Source organism: Argentina anserina, chromosome 6 (genome assembly GCF_933775445.1).
Source record: "Argentina anserina chromosome 6, drPotAnse1.1, whole genome shotgun sequence".
NCBI lineage: Eukaryota > Viridiplantae > Streptophyta > Magnoliopsida > Rosales > Rosaceae > Argentina > Argentina anserina.
The window spans coordinates 7,776,858-7,793,107 of NC_065877.1; the positions used below are offsets into that span (position 1 = coordinate 7,776,858).

Here is a 16,250-nt window from a genome sequence, read left to right on the forward strand (position 1 = left end):
AGGAAATTGTATCGTGTTTAAGACACTACCAAACGGTTTAGGTGCAATCACTTCAACCTCCATGGAGTGCAGCATTAATCAGTAATATCGTAGTTAAGAAGAAGAATCACTTATGGAGTCTCCTTACCTCGAGAATTAGACCAGCAGCAGGAGCATCCTTTAAGGCCTTGCCTTCCCAACTTGACGCACTAGCTAGCTAGTGCCCCCAAGTTTTGGCACAATGGCACTATTGCAGCGCGTTCCATTTCAGTTCACTATCACTAAACCATAAGTTTTATCACTTCCATAAAATGCAGTCAGTCTTAGAAACTTCTGAGGGGGTTTTACAAGGTTTTGCCGATCCAAATTTCAGATTCATATTAAAAGAGTGATTTGACATGCAACTTTTTTTCTGAAACCAAAAGGCTTCGATGCGAATTAAAGTGAGGGCAAGGGTGCATTGCAGTATTTTGATCAGTGATGTTCTTGGCATGATCTCAAAGCATTCAACACCAATGCAGTATAGAATGTCCAACATGTAGATACTCCTTCCCAGTTCAGCCACTCGGGATGGCAAACGAGTTTGAATCGAAAGTGCCTTTCCTTTCATTCATCGTAATACTTTTTTTCCGGCAGAAATATTAAGCTAAGAATTATGAGTTTTCGATTTTCTAGTTTTCTTTAAAAAGTCAATTTAGCCTGATCATCCATACCAAGAGCTAGATATATACACATACCCCTGAATGGCTGAATATTCAATTTATAAAAAGTCTAAGAAACAAAATGTGAGCTCCAACAAATTAGAAATTTCGACGTTATTCTGAAATGAGATTCATTGGAACAAAATGATTAGACGACGAACAATTCCTCCCTATCTTATCAGACTTGAATAGTTTGCATTCTTCATCTTAATCAAAAACGCAATTATTTTTCATCAATTTATTGCATGCATCATTTCCGGTTGCACCCAACCAAAACCAGAATTCCATTTCATTATGTTTCCAGACGTCAATCCCAATCTAGAAAAACAAACAACTCAGAAACTCCATCACTGCTACAATATCAAACGCAAACGCCGAAACAAAAATAAAACAAAAGAAATAATCAACAGCTCGTAAACTTGGTGACCGCTTTGGTTCCCTCAGAAACTGCATGCTTGGCCAGCTCTCCCGGAAGCACCAACCTAACAGCAGTCTGGATCTCCCTCGACGTAATCGTCGGCTTCTTGTTATACCTAGCCAACCTCGACGCCTCCTGCGCCAGCTTCTCAAATATATCATTGATAAAACTGTTCATGATCCCCATTGCCTTGCTCGAGATCCCAATGTCGGGATGCACCTGCTTCAAAACCTTGAAGATGTAGATCTTGTAGGTCTCTACGCTCTTCTTCACCTTCTTCTTCTTCTTAACCTCCACGCCGCCCTCCTTCGGGATCTTCTTCTCGGCCTTCGGCTTCTTCTCCGCCGCCGGGGACTTCTCCGCCACCGGCTTCTTCTCGGCCTTCGTCGGAGCCATTGGTGATGTGATGATGGTGATCGAGAGAGAGAGAGAATGAGAGTGAATGTAGGGGTTTCGGTGGAGAGTGCGGGGAATGTTTATATAGGGAGGGGAGGTGGGTTGTGATTGGAGGAGGGGTTCAGGACGAGGATCAGTGACGTGGCGGATTTGGAAAACCGAGGTTGATTTTGTTGCGGTATTCACTCTCAGCCGCACGATTGCGAGAGAGATATAAATGATTTGATACGGACCAATCTTTGGTAAATGAATTGATTTTCCTATTTCAAGAAATACATGAGAAGCTGAATGGCTAAGTTCATGCTCTAGTAGCGCCAATGAAGAAGGTATATAATAAGCTGTGCTATAGCATGCAAGATATCAGTTTTCCCTGTTAGTTAAATAGTCAAGGAAATGTACCAAATCAGCAAATCTTAGTAGTTTTGTCATTTGTCTTTGCTGTATTTTTAGTTATGTTTAAGACCGTAGACGGCCTCATGTAGCATATTCATAAAGGAGATTGGAAAAAGGTGGTGTCGACATGCTCGTGTTGTTAAAAAGTATCCAGAGGCACCCATGCATATTGCTACAGGTATATAATTTCCTCTCAATTACATTTCCAAAGAAAAAATTTCACTCCAATATATAATAGGCTTTCTTTACCTGTATGTTGAGACGTTGAGTTGCAGACATTTTGATTTAGCACTCATACTTCTGCAATATCATTTTCTCTACTGCAGATGAGAAGTAATATTGCTGAGGCAGGTTATTGGATTGAAGCGCTTGCTATTATTTCTGTGCGTCTGTGCCGAAAGTGGTTAGAGGCTTAGAGCAAGGCATATATTGACCATGATAAATTCAGTACAGTTGATTTTTTTTTTTGTGATAATAGATACTTGTATCACCCAAGAAGAGCAAACATACAGCAAACAACACACAAAAAAATTACAGGGAAAAGCTAAGCAAGGAAAAAAAAAACAAGCAAGTACTAGAAGGAAAAAATCAGATGAAAAGACAGAACTTAAGGAGGAGGGCCTTCTGCATCAAATTGTGAAACTTCTTCAAGTGCTATTTGCCTAGCTAACATGCCGTCAAAGGATGCTAGACTATATGGAATTCTGCACTGCAAGTTTTTGGACAAACCAGGCCTGGGGACTGTTCGTTTAGGTTACAAGTGCTACTATACTGAACCAGGTTTCCTAAATGATGTTTTTGATGTATCACGGTATTGGACTATTGGAATTTCTGCAAGTTTCTTCAGCCAAACTGCTAGGCTCCAAAGTCGGCTGAGAAGGGAAATCCAAGCTCTTATTCAGGAAGATGTTGACATCATCAAGCATCACACACTTGGCGTGATTAAATCCCTAATGAGTGAGAAAAAAGGTCAGACGAAAACATCTGAAGCAAAACAGAGAATTTCAAGAGACAATCAACGAAGCAGCAAGGCCTTTACTAGCTACAAGAAGTCAAGAACTGAACAATTTGTAAATGAGGTGGAACTATTTCTTTCTTCGGATTTAAACGTTGAAGCATATGATACTGTGTGCATGCAGCGCTTAGGAAGCAGTGCTCGTGAAGTAACTACAGAGGCCGCTGCAGGAGAGCTTGCCATTGTGGTACTATTTCTATCACTCTGGAAGACAATGTGAAAGGAAAAACCGTAACACTTCTGGGATATACTATTCCATCAGCATTATGGCAGGTATTGTAAAAGATAGTAAGATATAAGAGATTATGCAGTCGTTTGTCAAAACTGCTAACAAACTACATAAAGAGATTATATGTTTCACAATACATTCTTTCCATTCTTTCCATTCTTTTGTACTGTCCACAAGTATTGGAAATCCCAAGAAAAACTAGAGAAAGCAGCATACAGGCGCCATGTAAACTGATAAACAATCTTGATCCCAAACTTCCAGTACCAAAGGCAACAAGAAGCTCAATGCAGCTCGCTCATTAACATTCCAAACTGCTTATGGGTGACCTAGGCCTTTCGTCTCAACTAAATCCTGTAAGAGAAAAGACAGAAGAGAACATGCAAAAAATATTAGTTTAGTGCAGAATGGCATGATTTGCATGACGCTATATCATAAGCACACCCTTCAATTAAGATCACCATATCAATGCTAAGATACCATGCAAATTTAATGACAAAACAAAGATTCCTAAGCAATTTCTCTGTGGACTGTGTCCCCACTATTCAGAATTGAATCAAAGCACCCAATGATTAAGAGGGAACAATGCAGGTTAGTATAAGTTTGTGAGGAAAAAGTACATGAAGGCCTGAATTTTTTTTGGTGAGGACAGCAGAAAGGATCGCATAATATATATCACAACTACAGCAATCTGTATTTCCGCATTTGATGTCGCGGAACACTTCACGAATCCACTTGACCAGATTGGAGCCAGATCCGATGTTTAAGATAGCAAAAACTGGTGCCAGAATGGTACAAGACATAAAAAGTGTAAACAAAACAATGGTAAACCTGCAAATGAATGTGACAATTCAAGGTACAAGTAGCAGCAGAATCATCAAGGCCTCATACATCGTCAATTCAAGATAACTGGTCTAATGACAATACTTGGTCATACTTCTTTTCCTCAGCCTATTGACAGAACTTGGTGATACTTCTGTGTTCACAATAAACTGTAATCTCATGAGAACAGGTCTGCAGAGCTAAGACAGTAGGTGGTCAACCTTCTTTTACTCAGCCTCTAAAACACCCCTTTAGCTTTGTCATTAATACTTAAAACTTCAAAAGCTGGAACTCCCTGAGCAAATAAGCCTCTTATGGTTAAATTCTAATCCCACTTGCTTATCTCTTCAATGAACTCCTAGTCCAATCATGACCTATATCTGAGGTGTCGACCTGATCTAGATCAGTTAAATCAAGCTTCAACCTCTGACCAGAAGTTATGCATAACAGGTCAAACACAACGCAAAGGAGGGTCCAGTCAGAAACCCTACCTATTAGAAATTCTAACTACAATCTACGCATCATCATGCCACTAATACTTGAATGTAACCTTTCTCCGAATTTAGCTAACTAAATTTTATTGAGCACAAAATTGCAATTGAACTAACACACAAGTAGCATGATCAAATTGCATAGACATTTCTAAACAATTGCAAGCATCTTGAAACTAGTTCGCAAATGCGAGACAGGGCTGATCAGAAGAAACCTTGTAGTAGTTGTAGAACCGGCATTGGCATTGATATTCCGATGAACAATCCTCACCTGACCCGAATCCTCCACACCATCAATCAACTCCCTTAGCCCCATATTCCCCACCACCTCTTTCTCCTCCTCTTCTTCCTCCTCCTTCACCTCCTCACCGCCACCGCCACCGCCGCGCTTCCCAGCCAATCTCTCAAAGTAATTCCCATAAATATACTCAGGCGTGTAACCATTCTCTTCATCAAAGAGCATAATATGACCGTGCCACTCCCAGACCCGATAATCCGAACCCGTTTCCTCGTGGAACCCGACGCAAATGTGGTGCTCGCCGACCGTGACGGCCTGGCCGGAATTGGGCTTGAGGGAGTCGGTGCTGCCGGTGAGGATGACGCGGATGATGTCCCTCTCGAGCTTGGATTCTTCTCGGGCGAGCTGGGTCTTGCTCTCGTCGTCGTCGGGGGAGAAGTTGGCGGCGTCGAAGAGGAGGTCTTCGAGGGTTTGGGAGAGGAAGGCGTGGTTGTGGGCGGCGGTGGAGGTGGTGGTGGAGGTGGTGGTGGGTGGGGGTCGGATTTGGAGGCGGCCCATGAGGGTTTGGAGCATGAGGTTGTCGAAGTTGGTGGTGCTGCTGAAGGAGCTCATGGTCGCGTTTTTTGAGGTTGGGGATTTTGATGTGAAGGGTTTTAGGCTCTAGAGGACATCGCCCACAAAGTGAAAGGGTTTTTTGAGGGTTTATGACTTTTTGATGGCTTTCATCATTTTCGGTATATTCTTTGATTTGGAGTTTGAGACGATAAGCAACACTACAATTTAGTGACGTGGATGGTTATGTTCGCTTTGGATTGTAGGCTCTCTCATAATAGTTACAGTCCACAATTCGCCCACTCTTACCAACTCTCGACTGACCGGTTGAGCAAGAGCTTTCCTATAATTCTGCGCGTTACTGAATGTAAAAGTTGCACATTCAAGAGATTGTGACAGTAGGAAGATTTGATTCCTATTAGCAAATTGTGATACAATGTTTAGCACGTATAACTTCTAAAGGGCACAAAAGATGGTGAAAGTAGTGTCGAAAAATGATTTAACAGTGCTAAGAACCGATTATAAAAATATATATATAGCTTTGAAGCAGTCATGTCCAAATTTTTGAAATTTGATTCGAGTTCTGTGACGTTTTTATAAAAGAACAGTGACAATTGCTTCATTACACAAAGAAATTAAAGAATACATATATAAAGAATACATTCATTTTATGATTAACCGTAACATCTTCGCTTTGTGACTGCCTGAAACCCATGATCGGCTAATACAAAAAAATGGAGAACAGATCTATGCCTTTCAACATTCACCACTCACCACTGTATATAATACTTGATACTTGTTATATAGGCAAATTAACATCTAGAAATCGTAGTATAGGCATATATATATTGCGAACAATGTATGTATGCAAAAACGACTAATTTGTAGAGTTATTTTCATCATCATCACCATTACAAAGATAAGGACAATATAATAGGATAACACTGAGGATTCATTGCTCGCACAAACTACCGCCTGAGGCTCTCCACAATGTAGTCCGCATACAGATCCCTATACATCACAACAACAATGTTGAGAGATTAAGAACATACTCTATGAATGTATCCAAGGATACGCGATGTGCACATTGAGTTTAGATTATGATGCATGCAAATTGAACAATAAGAAACTGAAGAAAACTTGAACCACTAAAACCTCTTTAATGGAAGCATAATTATCTAACCAGTTTATGAGGGTAGAAACATCAAGTCATTAACTTACATTGACTGCTGGATACTTTCAAAGGCAGCAGATGCAGGAAGAAAGTCATCAACTAAAACCTCCTTGTTCTCATTTTTCTTGTCTGTTTTTGTTTTGGTTGAGGAAACATTTTACATTTGTAAATCTTTGGAGAAAGAAAATTGAACATAATTATCAAGATATACTTTAAATCCAAGTAAATTTTCAAGAAGGATACAGTCCTCAAAAAAGCGACGGATCTCAGCCAAACGATGTGGTGGTAAGTCCTTGATGTCATTGTAGTCACGGTATTCAGGATCATCAGCACAAACAGCAATGATCTTGTCGTCTTTCTCACCCTGTTTTTATAAGAATTTAGAAACATGTGAAAAGTATAAGAAGTCAACAATTTCTATCTGAATATGTACCTGATCAATCATGGGCATCAGGCCAATAGCTTTAGCCCGAAGAAAGCATCCAGGAAGAACTGGCTCCTGTCAGATTTTGCAGAATGAATATAGATTAGATAAGAACAAATACTTCCAAATACACAAACAATTCTGATATCATTATTTCACAAGCGCAACTTAAGCATGGGTTAAAGGTGGTATCCCACAAACCCTTTTCTACAAGTGTATATTTATAGGACAAAATTATGATTTTATTCGACGGAATACATAAGATTTAAATAATATACATGTTTACCAACTTGTCAACGAAAATTTCAAAGGATTCCACTGTGTGATGCACAAATAAAAACTCCACAAGCATCTAGAAATGAAGCGTAGATTACCTGCATAATAACCAAGCAATCCAAAGGATCATTGTCCTCACAAAGTGTACGAGGGATGAAGCCATAGTTGTGGGGGTAGACAACAGATGAGTACAGTATACGGTCGACCTGTGCAATACAATCACTGATTAGCAATCTCATATTACCTATACAAGAGAACCAGACGTTAAGTGGCACAGATATTTACCTTGATAAGTCCGGTTTTTTTGTCAAGTTCATATTTCACCTTGCTTCCTTTTCCAATTTCAACAACCTGCATGGATTTTGTTTCCAGGAGGACAATGGTGAGTAGGATCCAAAAGTAATGTAAATCATAATTTGACCATTCTTCTGAACAAGTTCTGTCTAAACTGGGATTTGAACTGTACTGACAATCCATAAATTATTTAGTTAACATGAGTTTATCACAGGCCTGGCAAGTGAAAATTTTGGACAGGCACATCAGCAGATATATAATAACAAAATTATATAAAATATAAGGGATCAGATGATTATGAGTACTTACACAGTTGAAGATCTTTGGAGCTCCAGGGCCTGCACTTGCATAACAGAGGTGTACACATAGGTTAATAACAACTTAAGAAAGACAGCAGGCTCAAATGGTTAACAGAGGTCAATAAGGTAAGCACTTACCAATTTCAAGATCGTGCCAAGGGTGTGCGGCAATAGACCTCCTGGTCATTGAAGACAGTATCCTCTCATTAAGAGGTGGATGCGAGGAATAATGGTTGTTACCCTTCTTAGGAGCATCAGCCACCTTTTGGGGAATTTCCATAACTTTTTGGGGAATCTCAGTAACTGTCTGAGTAGCCTCAGTGGGTGGAGCCATCACTACAAGATCAAACACATTAAGTTCACAAAAGCCAAACTACTTAAATGCTATCAGCAATTCGACAAAGCAAAGTTTGTGAAATTGGTTAAACAAGTATCATGCCTTTCAAGCATTTCATACAACTCCCAAATGTCAAAAGTCAACTAACAAAATTATAGACACAAATGCAACAAATATGTACACTATGTTAGTCTATCTGACAAATTACTCGAATAAGCTTCAATTGACAAGTATCAGTTGTCGAACACATGGCATTGTGGATCAAGCAACAAGATATCTAACTAACTTTTAAGAAACGCTTTACTTCCTATCTTCTTTAGCGTTTCTCCCTCTCTTCCCACGCACAAATTATTACAGCATAGCAACAGTTTCATTGTTCGGGCAACATATAAACACATTCATGATGCACAACAGATAAAGCACTAAAAATCTGAAGATCACATAAAACTAATATATTATGTAAAGGACCTCAGCTATCAGATCCAAAATTATTTTAGGAGATGATAAGCAGAGCAAAAGGTCAAAATTACGCACCGAAAACCACAGATTCCAACCGCCTCAAAATTGTAAAATACTGTTTTCACTTCCAAAATCTAAATTTCAACTTGCAAAATCCAAATTATATCAAAGAAAATTCAGGTAAAAAGTTTCCAGCATAAGCGTGTGTTCAACACTAAACCGAGTCTCCGAGCAAACGCAACAGCACCGACACCTATTTTTTTAATCTAAAATATACAGCGAAAACGAGCCAGATCTGCCTAACCTTAGCTGTGAAATTACGAAAATAGCTTATAATCCACACCAACACAAAGTCTCCGTGAACAGTCGTCACACCAAAAACACTGCCACCTCTCAACACCTCTGATCTCACAAATATCATTTTCAATATTACATATAACATACTAAAGACGCAAACTAAGAGACAAACCGCGCTACAAAAAAAAACGCACTCAACAAAAAAAAACAGATCCACAATCACAGTAAAACGACGCAAGAATCAGCTCAAAATGCAACACAAATTCAACAAAACGACGCTAAAATCAGGCACAAATTCTGTTAAAAACGCGATTGAACAATCAAGCCTCCGGAGAAGAAAAACAAGCAAAAGAAATACACACCTGCAAAACGATCGGAGCAACTCGCCGGAGACGAAGAATAACGCAGATCTCAAAAAGGAGAGAGAGGAAATGGGAGTTATGGGGGAGGCGCTCAAGTAGAGGAGGAAAGCAATAAGGAGAGGAGAGCTGTACGTGTGTGTTTGTTCCCGCTCTCTTTCTTCTCTCCCATTTAAAGGCCCCAAAAATACCCACAACTTAAACAAGCAACTTCGCTGTGTAAAATGCTTTATCGCATCCCGCATATTCCGCCCAACCGAATATAACGTGTATCCAACTGGACCTTTTCCTCCTTACGTGTCACCACCTCATTGGCCCCACGATGGACCCCACCACCGGACAAAGACGGTGTCCTAACGGTCGTGTGGCGCATCTCTTTTCCTCTCGACGGTGAGTGGTGATGCGCTGCAATCAGGTACGCTACGGTGCAGGCCTTATGCGCGGGGTGCCAGGTCGGCAGTGGGCCCGGGAGGCGGGTGGAGATTGGTGGGGGAGGAGTGTCGTAGAAGCAACGTGGAGGAATGAGAGGGGACGGCTTCCCTTATCCTTGGGCATGTGGATTGTGCGGAAGAGGTGTGTGCGTAGGAATGCCTATCCATTACTCCTTCCCCAAAGGAAGATTGACTTTTTTACCTACCGGTCTTTGTTATTTTAGGTAATTCTAGATTCTCTTTGACTTCGGGTATGGCGATTATTTTATTTATTACCGTTCATACTTACGTTGGGATATTTTGATTGACGTGGCCAATGGTCAATTTTCATCTAGAACATATTCAGCATGGTTTTACTGAACGTGACTTGACCTTGTCAATGTACGAGGACTTGTTCTTCATGGCAGCCAGCCAACTACGTACCATTTGTTCTCAACTAGGGTTCATCGAGTCATCTTATTGCTTTCTCACTTAATATAAGCAAAAAATTAGCAAATTAGAATTACCTACTGCGATTATAATTAACGAATACGTGAGTCATATGCATAGATCTCGATTATGTCATGTTAGAATGGTCTCCTCGTTAACTATCACAGTAGTGTCACAAGAGCTTTTGAATAATTGAACAATAAATTACCACGCAAGAAAATGAAGGATGAAATTTATGTTTATGTGTATAAATTTAGTGTCGTCGCATTTATTCAAAAAGTTCGCATTAACATTAATGAAAATAGTTATCAGTATGAGATTTGATAGGATATAATCGAGATTACTGTGTATCAATAGATCACTACACAATTGTTAGATTTTGAAGGAAGATTGGATACGTAATTGACATTCTCAATTAGTGCATATCACGAGTTCGCTATACAATCGTTTGCTTTAGAGGAGCCAAATCAACCGATTAAAAGATAATGGCTTCTTAGGTTGCTATAATACAACCAATGTTTGCATCATTAACTTTAGGGAAGTCGCATTTACATTAATATAGATTTAACAGTTACCATCGCGACTAATTTTCTTCGACCACTTTCACAAATATATGAGAATGATGCAATCAAAAGTGGCCAAAGAGGAAGATATATATGGTATCTTCATCGATTCGTCCTAATAGCATTTGGCATAAGAATCTTAGTAGCACAATTTCACTTGGACTCTTCCTTATCATGCAAGCATCGATACTTCGGGATTCAAACGCCAGTTTTCCTTTTCAGAACCTGTTGCTTCATTTTTATTCTTTTGGCGTTAAAGATGCATCCAAATTTTGAAGTTTCTGCGCTTGATTTTCCTTACCGACAAAACAAGATTCCTCTTAGCACTTTAGCAGGCATCTAAGTAGCATTCTTAGGATCATTCCATGTCCTTTTTAGGAAAAATTAATTTAATTACTTTGAGTTATTAAATTAGATAATGTAATCTTTTTGACACAGACGCAGTTATAACTTATAACCAAATCGTTTGGATCGTTGAATACATTTTTGGGGTCATTTATCTAAGAATGGGGAACTAAAGTCGCGGTTTAATTTTGTTGTTATGATCCAAAGCAATTATGTTCATGAAGCTCTTTGAGTAAAGAAGAATAAAGTTGTAAACTTTGTCCAAAGACCAAAGGAAAAAAGAAATATCATGAGTTAGAAGTGCTCTCAAGGCACTTGTGTAAACTACATGGACGATTTTGTTTGAATACTTAAAATGAAAGTTTGAACCAACTAGATGATGACGGCTGATCAATAGTGATTGAGCAAGCGACAATATGCTAAATTAGGCCATTTCATGGGCAATGTGCTAAGAGTAATGGAGAGTGACGAGTTAATGTATATAACAAGTCATTTATGTGTTATGTACTTATGTTATCTTGTTTATTTTCAATAAAAATACTTTCGTCTGAAATACATAACATTTACTCATCACCCCTAACGTCGCAGCTAATACATATCACAACATTTCATTATATGATGTGTTTGTGCCACATTAGCTCTCACATAAGGTGGAATACATGTACCATGAAAAGATAGTTCAGTAAACTTTACTCGAAACAAAACATGTGAGGTTGTACTTTTTGGGCAAAGATATAATTAATTAGTCAAATTGTACATGTTTAAAGTGTATTTTCCCATTTACAGGTGGAAAATATGAGTGATCGATGTAACTCATGGTTTCTAACTTAGATTTTCTAATTTACAACGTCTTATAAGATAAGTTTCATATCGGAGTATGTGAAATGACTAGGCATTAAATCTACGTAACTATGTGCAGAATAGAACCAAAAGGAAATGTAACATCAATCAAATCCTCCGGAAAGGAAGTGAAAGGAAGAAACAAAGTACGAATGTTAGTTACAATCTCGTGTGGTGCACTTTCATTGCGCAAATGGGCGAATCAAAACTACTAGCAAATCACTCTTCGAATTCTCCTCCTTCAGCGCATCCGTACCCATAAAATGATTTTGCTCAAGCAAAAGGTGGTCCCAGAAGCAAATTTTGCTTCGAGCAAATCGATTTCATATTTTGTTCAAGCAAATCGATTTTTTCACACACCCATTTACAATTTGGTTGAGCAATTCAATATTGTCTTGTTGTGAAATGATTAATTTTTTTTACCAGATATATTTACAACTAATAATAATGTGCCATGTGTCATTACCGACACGATATTATCCAAAATTTCCGATAAGATTTTCGACTAATAGATAATTGACAGGTGTCAATGCCACGTGTCATTGTCGGTAAAATAATTGGAGCAGATTTCCGATAAGATTTCGACTAGTAGAGAATTGACACGTGTCACTGTCGGCAAAATAATTTGACCAAATTTCTGATAAGATTTTCGACCAATTTGCTATAAAACGGCTAATATCACTCATTCTATACTCACACCATTGTGAAGAATCCGAGCATATAACTCATCCTTCAATCTAAACACTTAGCAACATTTCCTTGTTCATCACTCTGATGAATCCTTTCAGCTTCCACAATTTTTTCAAGCGGAGACAACGTCAACAAGAAGAGGATGACGATATGGAGCAATCATTCGTGAATCAGGTGGTCATGGCGGAAGCACAACACGGTGATGAATCAACATGACCAAGAGGTTCACGTCGCGGTAAAAAACCGAATAAGCCACGTCAGAGGCTATCCATGGGACGCAATCTCATGGAAGATTACTTCATCGAACGTCCAATTTTCGACACTCAAGACTTTCGTCAGAGGTACAGGATGAGCAGAGACCGATTCAACATTATCATGACGGACCTCTACAACGACGACATGTCTTGGCATCAAAGAAAAGACGCCACTGGTTTGCTAGGGCTACTTCCCCAACAAAAGATGACCGGGGCTCTACGAATGCTAGCGTACGGGTCAGCCGCAGATCAGTGTACTGAAATTACAAGGATGGGGGAATCGACTACCCTGGAATGTATGAAGGAGTTTTGCAGCCAAGTGGTTCATCTCTATGGTCCAAGATACCTCTGCAGTCCAACACGGACAGACCTCACGCGACTACTAGCTAAAGGCGAACGCCGAGGTTTTCCAAGTATGATTGGAAGCATCGACTGCATGCATTAGGAGTGGAAGAACTGCCCAACCGCCTATCAAGGGGCATACTCGGGGCGAAAGGGTCGCCCAACGGTTATCCTAGAGGCAGTGGCCTCGTATGATACGTAGATATGGCACAGTTTTTTTGGGTGTCTTGGAGCTAAAAATGACATTAATGTGCTCCACCTATCAAATGTGTTCCCACTTCCCAGAGATCCTTGCCAGAAGAGGCCCAACTGTCGTCTACAAAGTCCACGGACAGAGGTACACCACAACTTATTATTTGGCTGACGGAATATATCAAAGGTACTATACATTTGTCAAAACAATTTTCAATCCCCAGACGCCGCAAGATAAACTCTTCACAAAGAAACAAGAGGCATACTGGAAAGATGTGGAGAGGGCATTTGGCATCTTGCAATCTCGATGGGCAATTATACGTCATAGTTGTACATTGCACCACAAATCGGTAATGACTACCATCATGTTAGCTTGCATTATATTGCATAACATGATTGTTAAGGAAAAGTATGTGGATGATGAGGAAGAAGAAGAAGACTTGCAAAACCCATCGAGGGCTTTCCGGGGGTATGATGGGTCGGTGAATGCACAAGGGAATCGAGTTCTTTTTGAGCCAATCAGTAGAGATTGAGCTAATATACAACGGTTTCACGACCGTGTTGCCGATCTCGAATTCGCTTACATCCATCGAGAGCTCTAGAGAGACTTGGTGAAACACATTTGGAGAGTGGAAACCGGTGAAATACTTTAAATATGTTTTATTGTGTGTTTTCATGATGTTTGTGTTTAATTATTAAGCTTGTGTTTGATTTCAGTATGTGTTTTAATTTAATATGTATTTCAATTTCAACTTAATAAATAAATTGCATTTTATTTCTCGAAAAATTTAAATTACATAAAATGACGAGCTAAGCCCATATTTATTCTTAGTACAATACTATAACTACTATGGAAAAAGCACGCGACTTGGGTGATAACAATCCGAATATGTTTCATCGGTATGTTGATCTTGACTAGCTTCTACTTCATTAAGAATTGCTAGTTTCCTCTTGGTAAAATACATTTTCGAGATTGGGGTCATAGCCTCCAAATCCATTGTCATGATCCTTGTGTCATTCTCTTGTTTCTTCAATCATAACTCTTCTTCCACCCTTGCTTCTTTCCGCTTTTGAATGTCTATGTACTTCGCATAATAATTAAGCTCACTTTCATTATGGGCTAGCATCTTGGTATGCCATGATGCTTGGTCACTTGCAATGATATGCAAAACCTCCACCCGTTGCTCAATATGAGTCTTACCATGTTTCTTTTGGCGCCTAGCTTCCTTTGCCGCCTTGGTTCCCATTGGTCTAGGTGGACTCGATGGAGCTGCCGTGTTGCTTTGAGGTGTCTCATTCAATTGGTCGTCATCCAAATTGATGGTTGGAGATGATTCAGTTGCGGAAGGAGTACCGTGGTAACTACTTGCATATGGAGACGGAGTAGTAGGTAGCACCGCAACGAAAGATGGATGATCTTTAACCACTTCCCAACATTCAAAGTGTGTAAACTTTTTCTTCTTGGCATTATAGTAACATGATTGAGCTTGTCGTTCCTGATGTAAAAAACTTATATTAGGTACTTTTTAATTACATAATTTAAATAAATTAGATAAAACAAATAATGTAACAAATTAGATATATTAAAACAAATGATGTAAATAATGCTACATATTTAAACAAATTAGATATATAAATTACATAATTTAATTATATATATAATCGAATAAAAATTATAATATATGATAAAACAATGTAAATTTACTTTGTCCATTAACGAAGTGCCGCTAGCTACACGTTGCTGTGCCGCCGCCAAACATTCGCCCCATTTTTGCAAGAGTAGTTTGAACTTGTTGTAGTGAGAAGCGAACGCGACTCGGGTCCTCGGCTCCTTCGGAGGTTTCTCACCTCGTGCTAGCTCCCAATTTTGAATAAAATCGGCATGAATTGTCTCCCACAATTTGTTCCTTTTTTGTTTGTTACCATCGTATTCATCAACGCTATGACATACAAAAGAGATGGCATTTCTAAATCTTCGGAAGGAAGCCAATGGGTGCCCATTGTTTTGGAAAAAAATGCTAAACGAAATGAGAGAGGAGATGGAGGAAGATGTGAAATTTGTTGTGCACAAATTGGTGTGAGTTCATAACAAATTGAAGTAGTATTTATAGGAATTTTTTTGGGAGAGTTTTGAAATTTTTGGGATTTTTTACAATATTTTGGGGTTTATTTCTGTTTTGGTCAAATAGTAGCCGTTACCAATTAATTATGGCCGTTTGATCAAAATTTCTGATTCAAAATGGAAGGCCCGGATCTATTAAACCGTTGGCCCATTCGGTGAGACACATGTCAGCCATTCATTGGCTCGCAATTTTTTTTAACTGGCGCGTGTAGTGCACGCGCCTAATAGAAAAAAAATCGACCCATGCCTGACGTCACCCACAGGCGGTGGGCTCCGCCAGGCGGACGAGCAAACGCCGGAGCAAAACTTGCTCGAGCGATCGGGCGAGCAAATAAGCTCGGTTGACTGGGCGAGCAGCTCGCCTCCTCCTGCTCGCCGGTGTGAGCTTCACCTCCTCCTGCTCGAGCTCCTCCGGCCGGTCCCTCCTCCTGCTCGAGCAGCTCGCCTGCAGATGCTCGCCTGCATATGCTCTCAGGTAACCACTGTAGTTATTTGATCTGGCATTCTGGCCGACACTTCTAATGAACAGGCTGGTAAGATATACACATGAAAAATCAAAATGGTCTTAGATGGAATCGCCCTAGTAGCTTTGATAATTAGTAACGGTGGGCATGTGCAACCGCCAAGTTTAATTATATTTGGTGCGTACCAAACATTATAATTGACATATGATTGTGATAAAATATGGCCAATTATGTTCTGTTGAAGCAATGAAAGATTTGGGGACCTTGAATGTTGTATCGGAGATCTTAGACAAGTCTTTGATTACACGTATAAGAGCCAACTTACATGAGTTTGATTTCTGGCCTGTTCTTTTAATATTTCTAGTTGGTTGGTATATTAACATACTGTTTAGGTTTGATTTGAAATATTCATCAACATCAATGTGCAG

At 39.5% G+C, this 16,250-nt stretch overlaps 4 protein-coding genes across 6 annotated transcripts; 1 reads left to right on the forward strand and 3 right to left on the reverse strand.

The window, feature by feature from the left end:
• Positions 1-977: 977 nt before the first annotated feature.
• Positions 978-1,521, reverse strand: LOC126797582 (probable histone H2B.3). The gene has a single exon (XM_050524234.1). It carries the CDS (start codon positions 1,492-1,494, stop codon positions 1,084-1,086), a length of 411 nt encoding a protein of 136 aa, XP_050380191.1. The 5' UTR covers positions 1,495-1,521; the 3' UTR covers positions 978-1,083.
• An 856-nt stretch (positions 1,522-2,377) lies between these two features.
• LOC126797581 (uncharacterized) lies at positions 2,378-3,132 on the forward strand. The gene has a single exon (XM_050524233.1). It carries the CDS (start codon positions 2,559-2,561, stop codon positions 3,120-3,122), a length of 564 nt encoding a protein of 187 aa, XP_050380190.1. The 5' UTR covers positions 2,378-2,558; the 3' UTR covers positions 3,123-3,132.
• Positions 3,068-5,387, reverse strand: LOC126797580 (uncharacterized). The gene is made up of 2 exons (XM_050524232.1): positions 4,657-5,387; positions 3,068-3,482 (listed from the first exon to the last, which is right to left on the reverse strand). Exons 1-2 carry the CDS (start codon positions 5,289-5,291, stop codon positions 3,476-3,478), a joined length of 642 nt encoding a protein of 213 aa, XP_050380189.1. The 5' UTR covers positions 5,292-5,387; the 3' UTR covers positions 3,068-3,475.
• Positions 5,388-6,049: 662 nt separating this feature from the next.
• LOC126801222 (soluble inorganic pyrophosphatase 4) lies at positions 6,050-9,353 on the reverse strand. 3 transcript variants are annotated; one of them, XM_050528701.1, is made up of 9 exons: positions 9,154-9,353; positions 7,837-8,034; positions 7,709-7,737; positions 7,391-7,456; positions 7,204-7,311; positions 6,839-6,904; positions 6,649-6,769; positions 6,453-6,534; positions 6,050-6,242 (listed from the first exon to the last, which is right to left on the reverse strand). In XM_050528701.1, exons 2-9 carry the CDS (start codon positions 8,030-8,032, stop codon positions 6,200-6,202), a joined length of 711 nt encoding a protein of 236 aa, XP_050384658.1. In that variant the 5' UTR covers positions 8,033-8,034; positions 9,154-9,353; the 3' UTR covers positions 6,050-6,199. The 3 variants fall into 3 exon arrangements, with proteins under 3 accessions (XP_050384658.1, XP_050384660.1, XP_050384659.1); XM_050528703.1 differs by lacking the exon at positions 9,154-9,353 and adding an exon at positions 8,799-8,898; XM_050528702.1 differs by lacking the exon at positions 9,154-9,353 and adding an exon at positions 8,570-8,733.
• Positions 9,354-16,250: the final 6,897 nt, after the last annotated feature.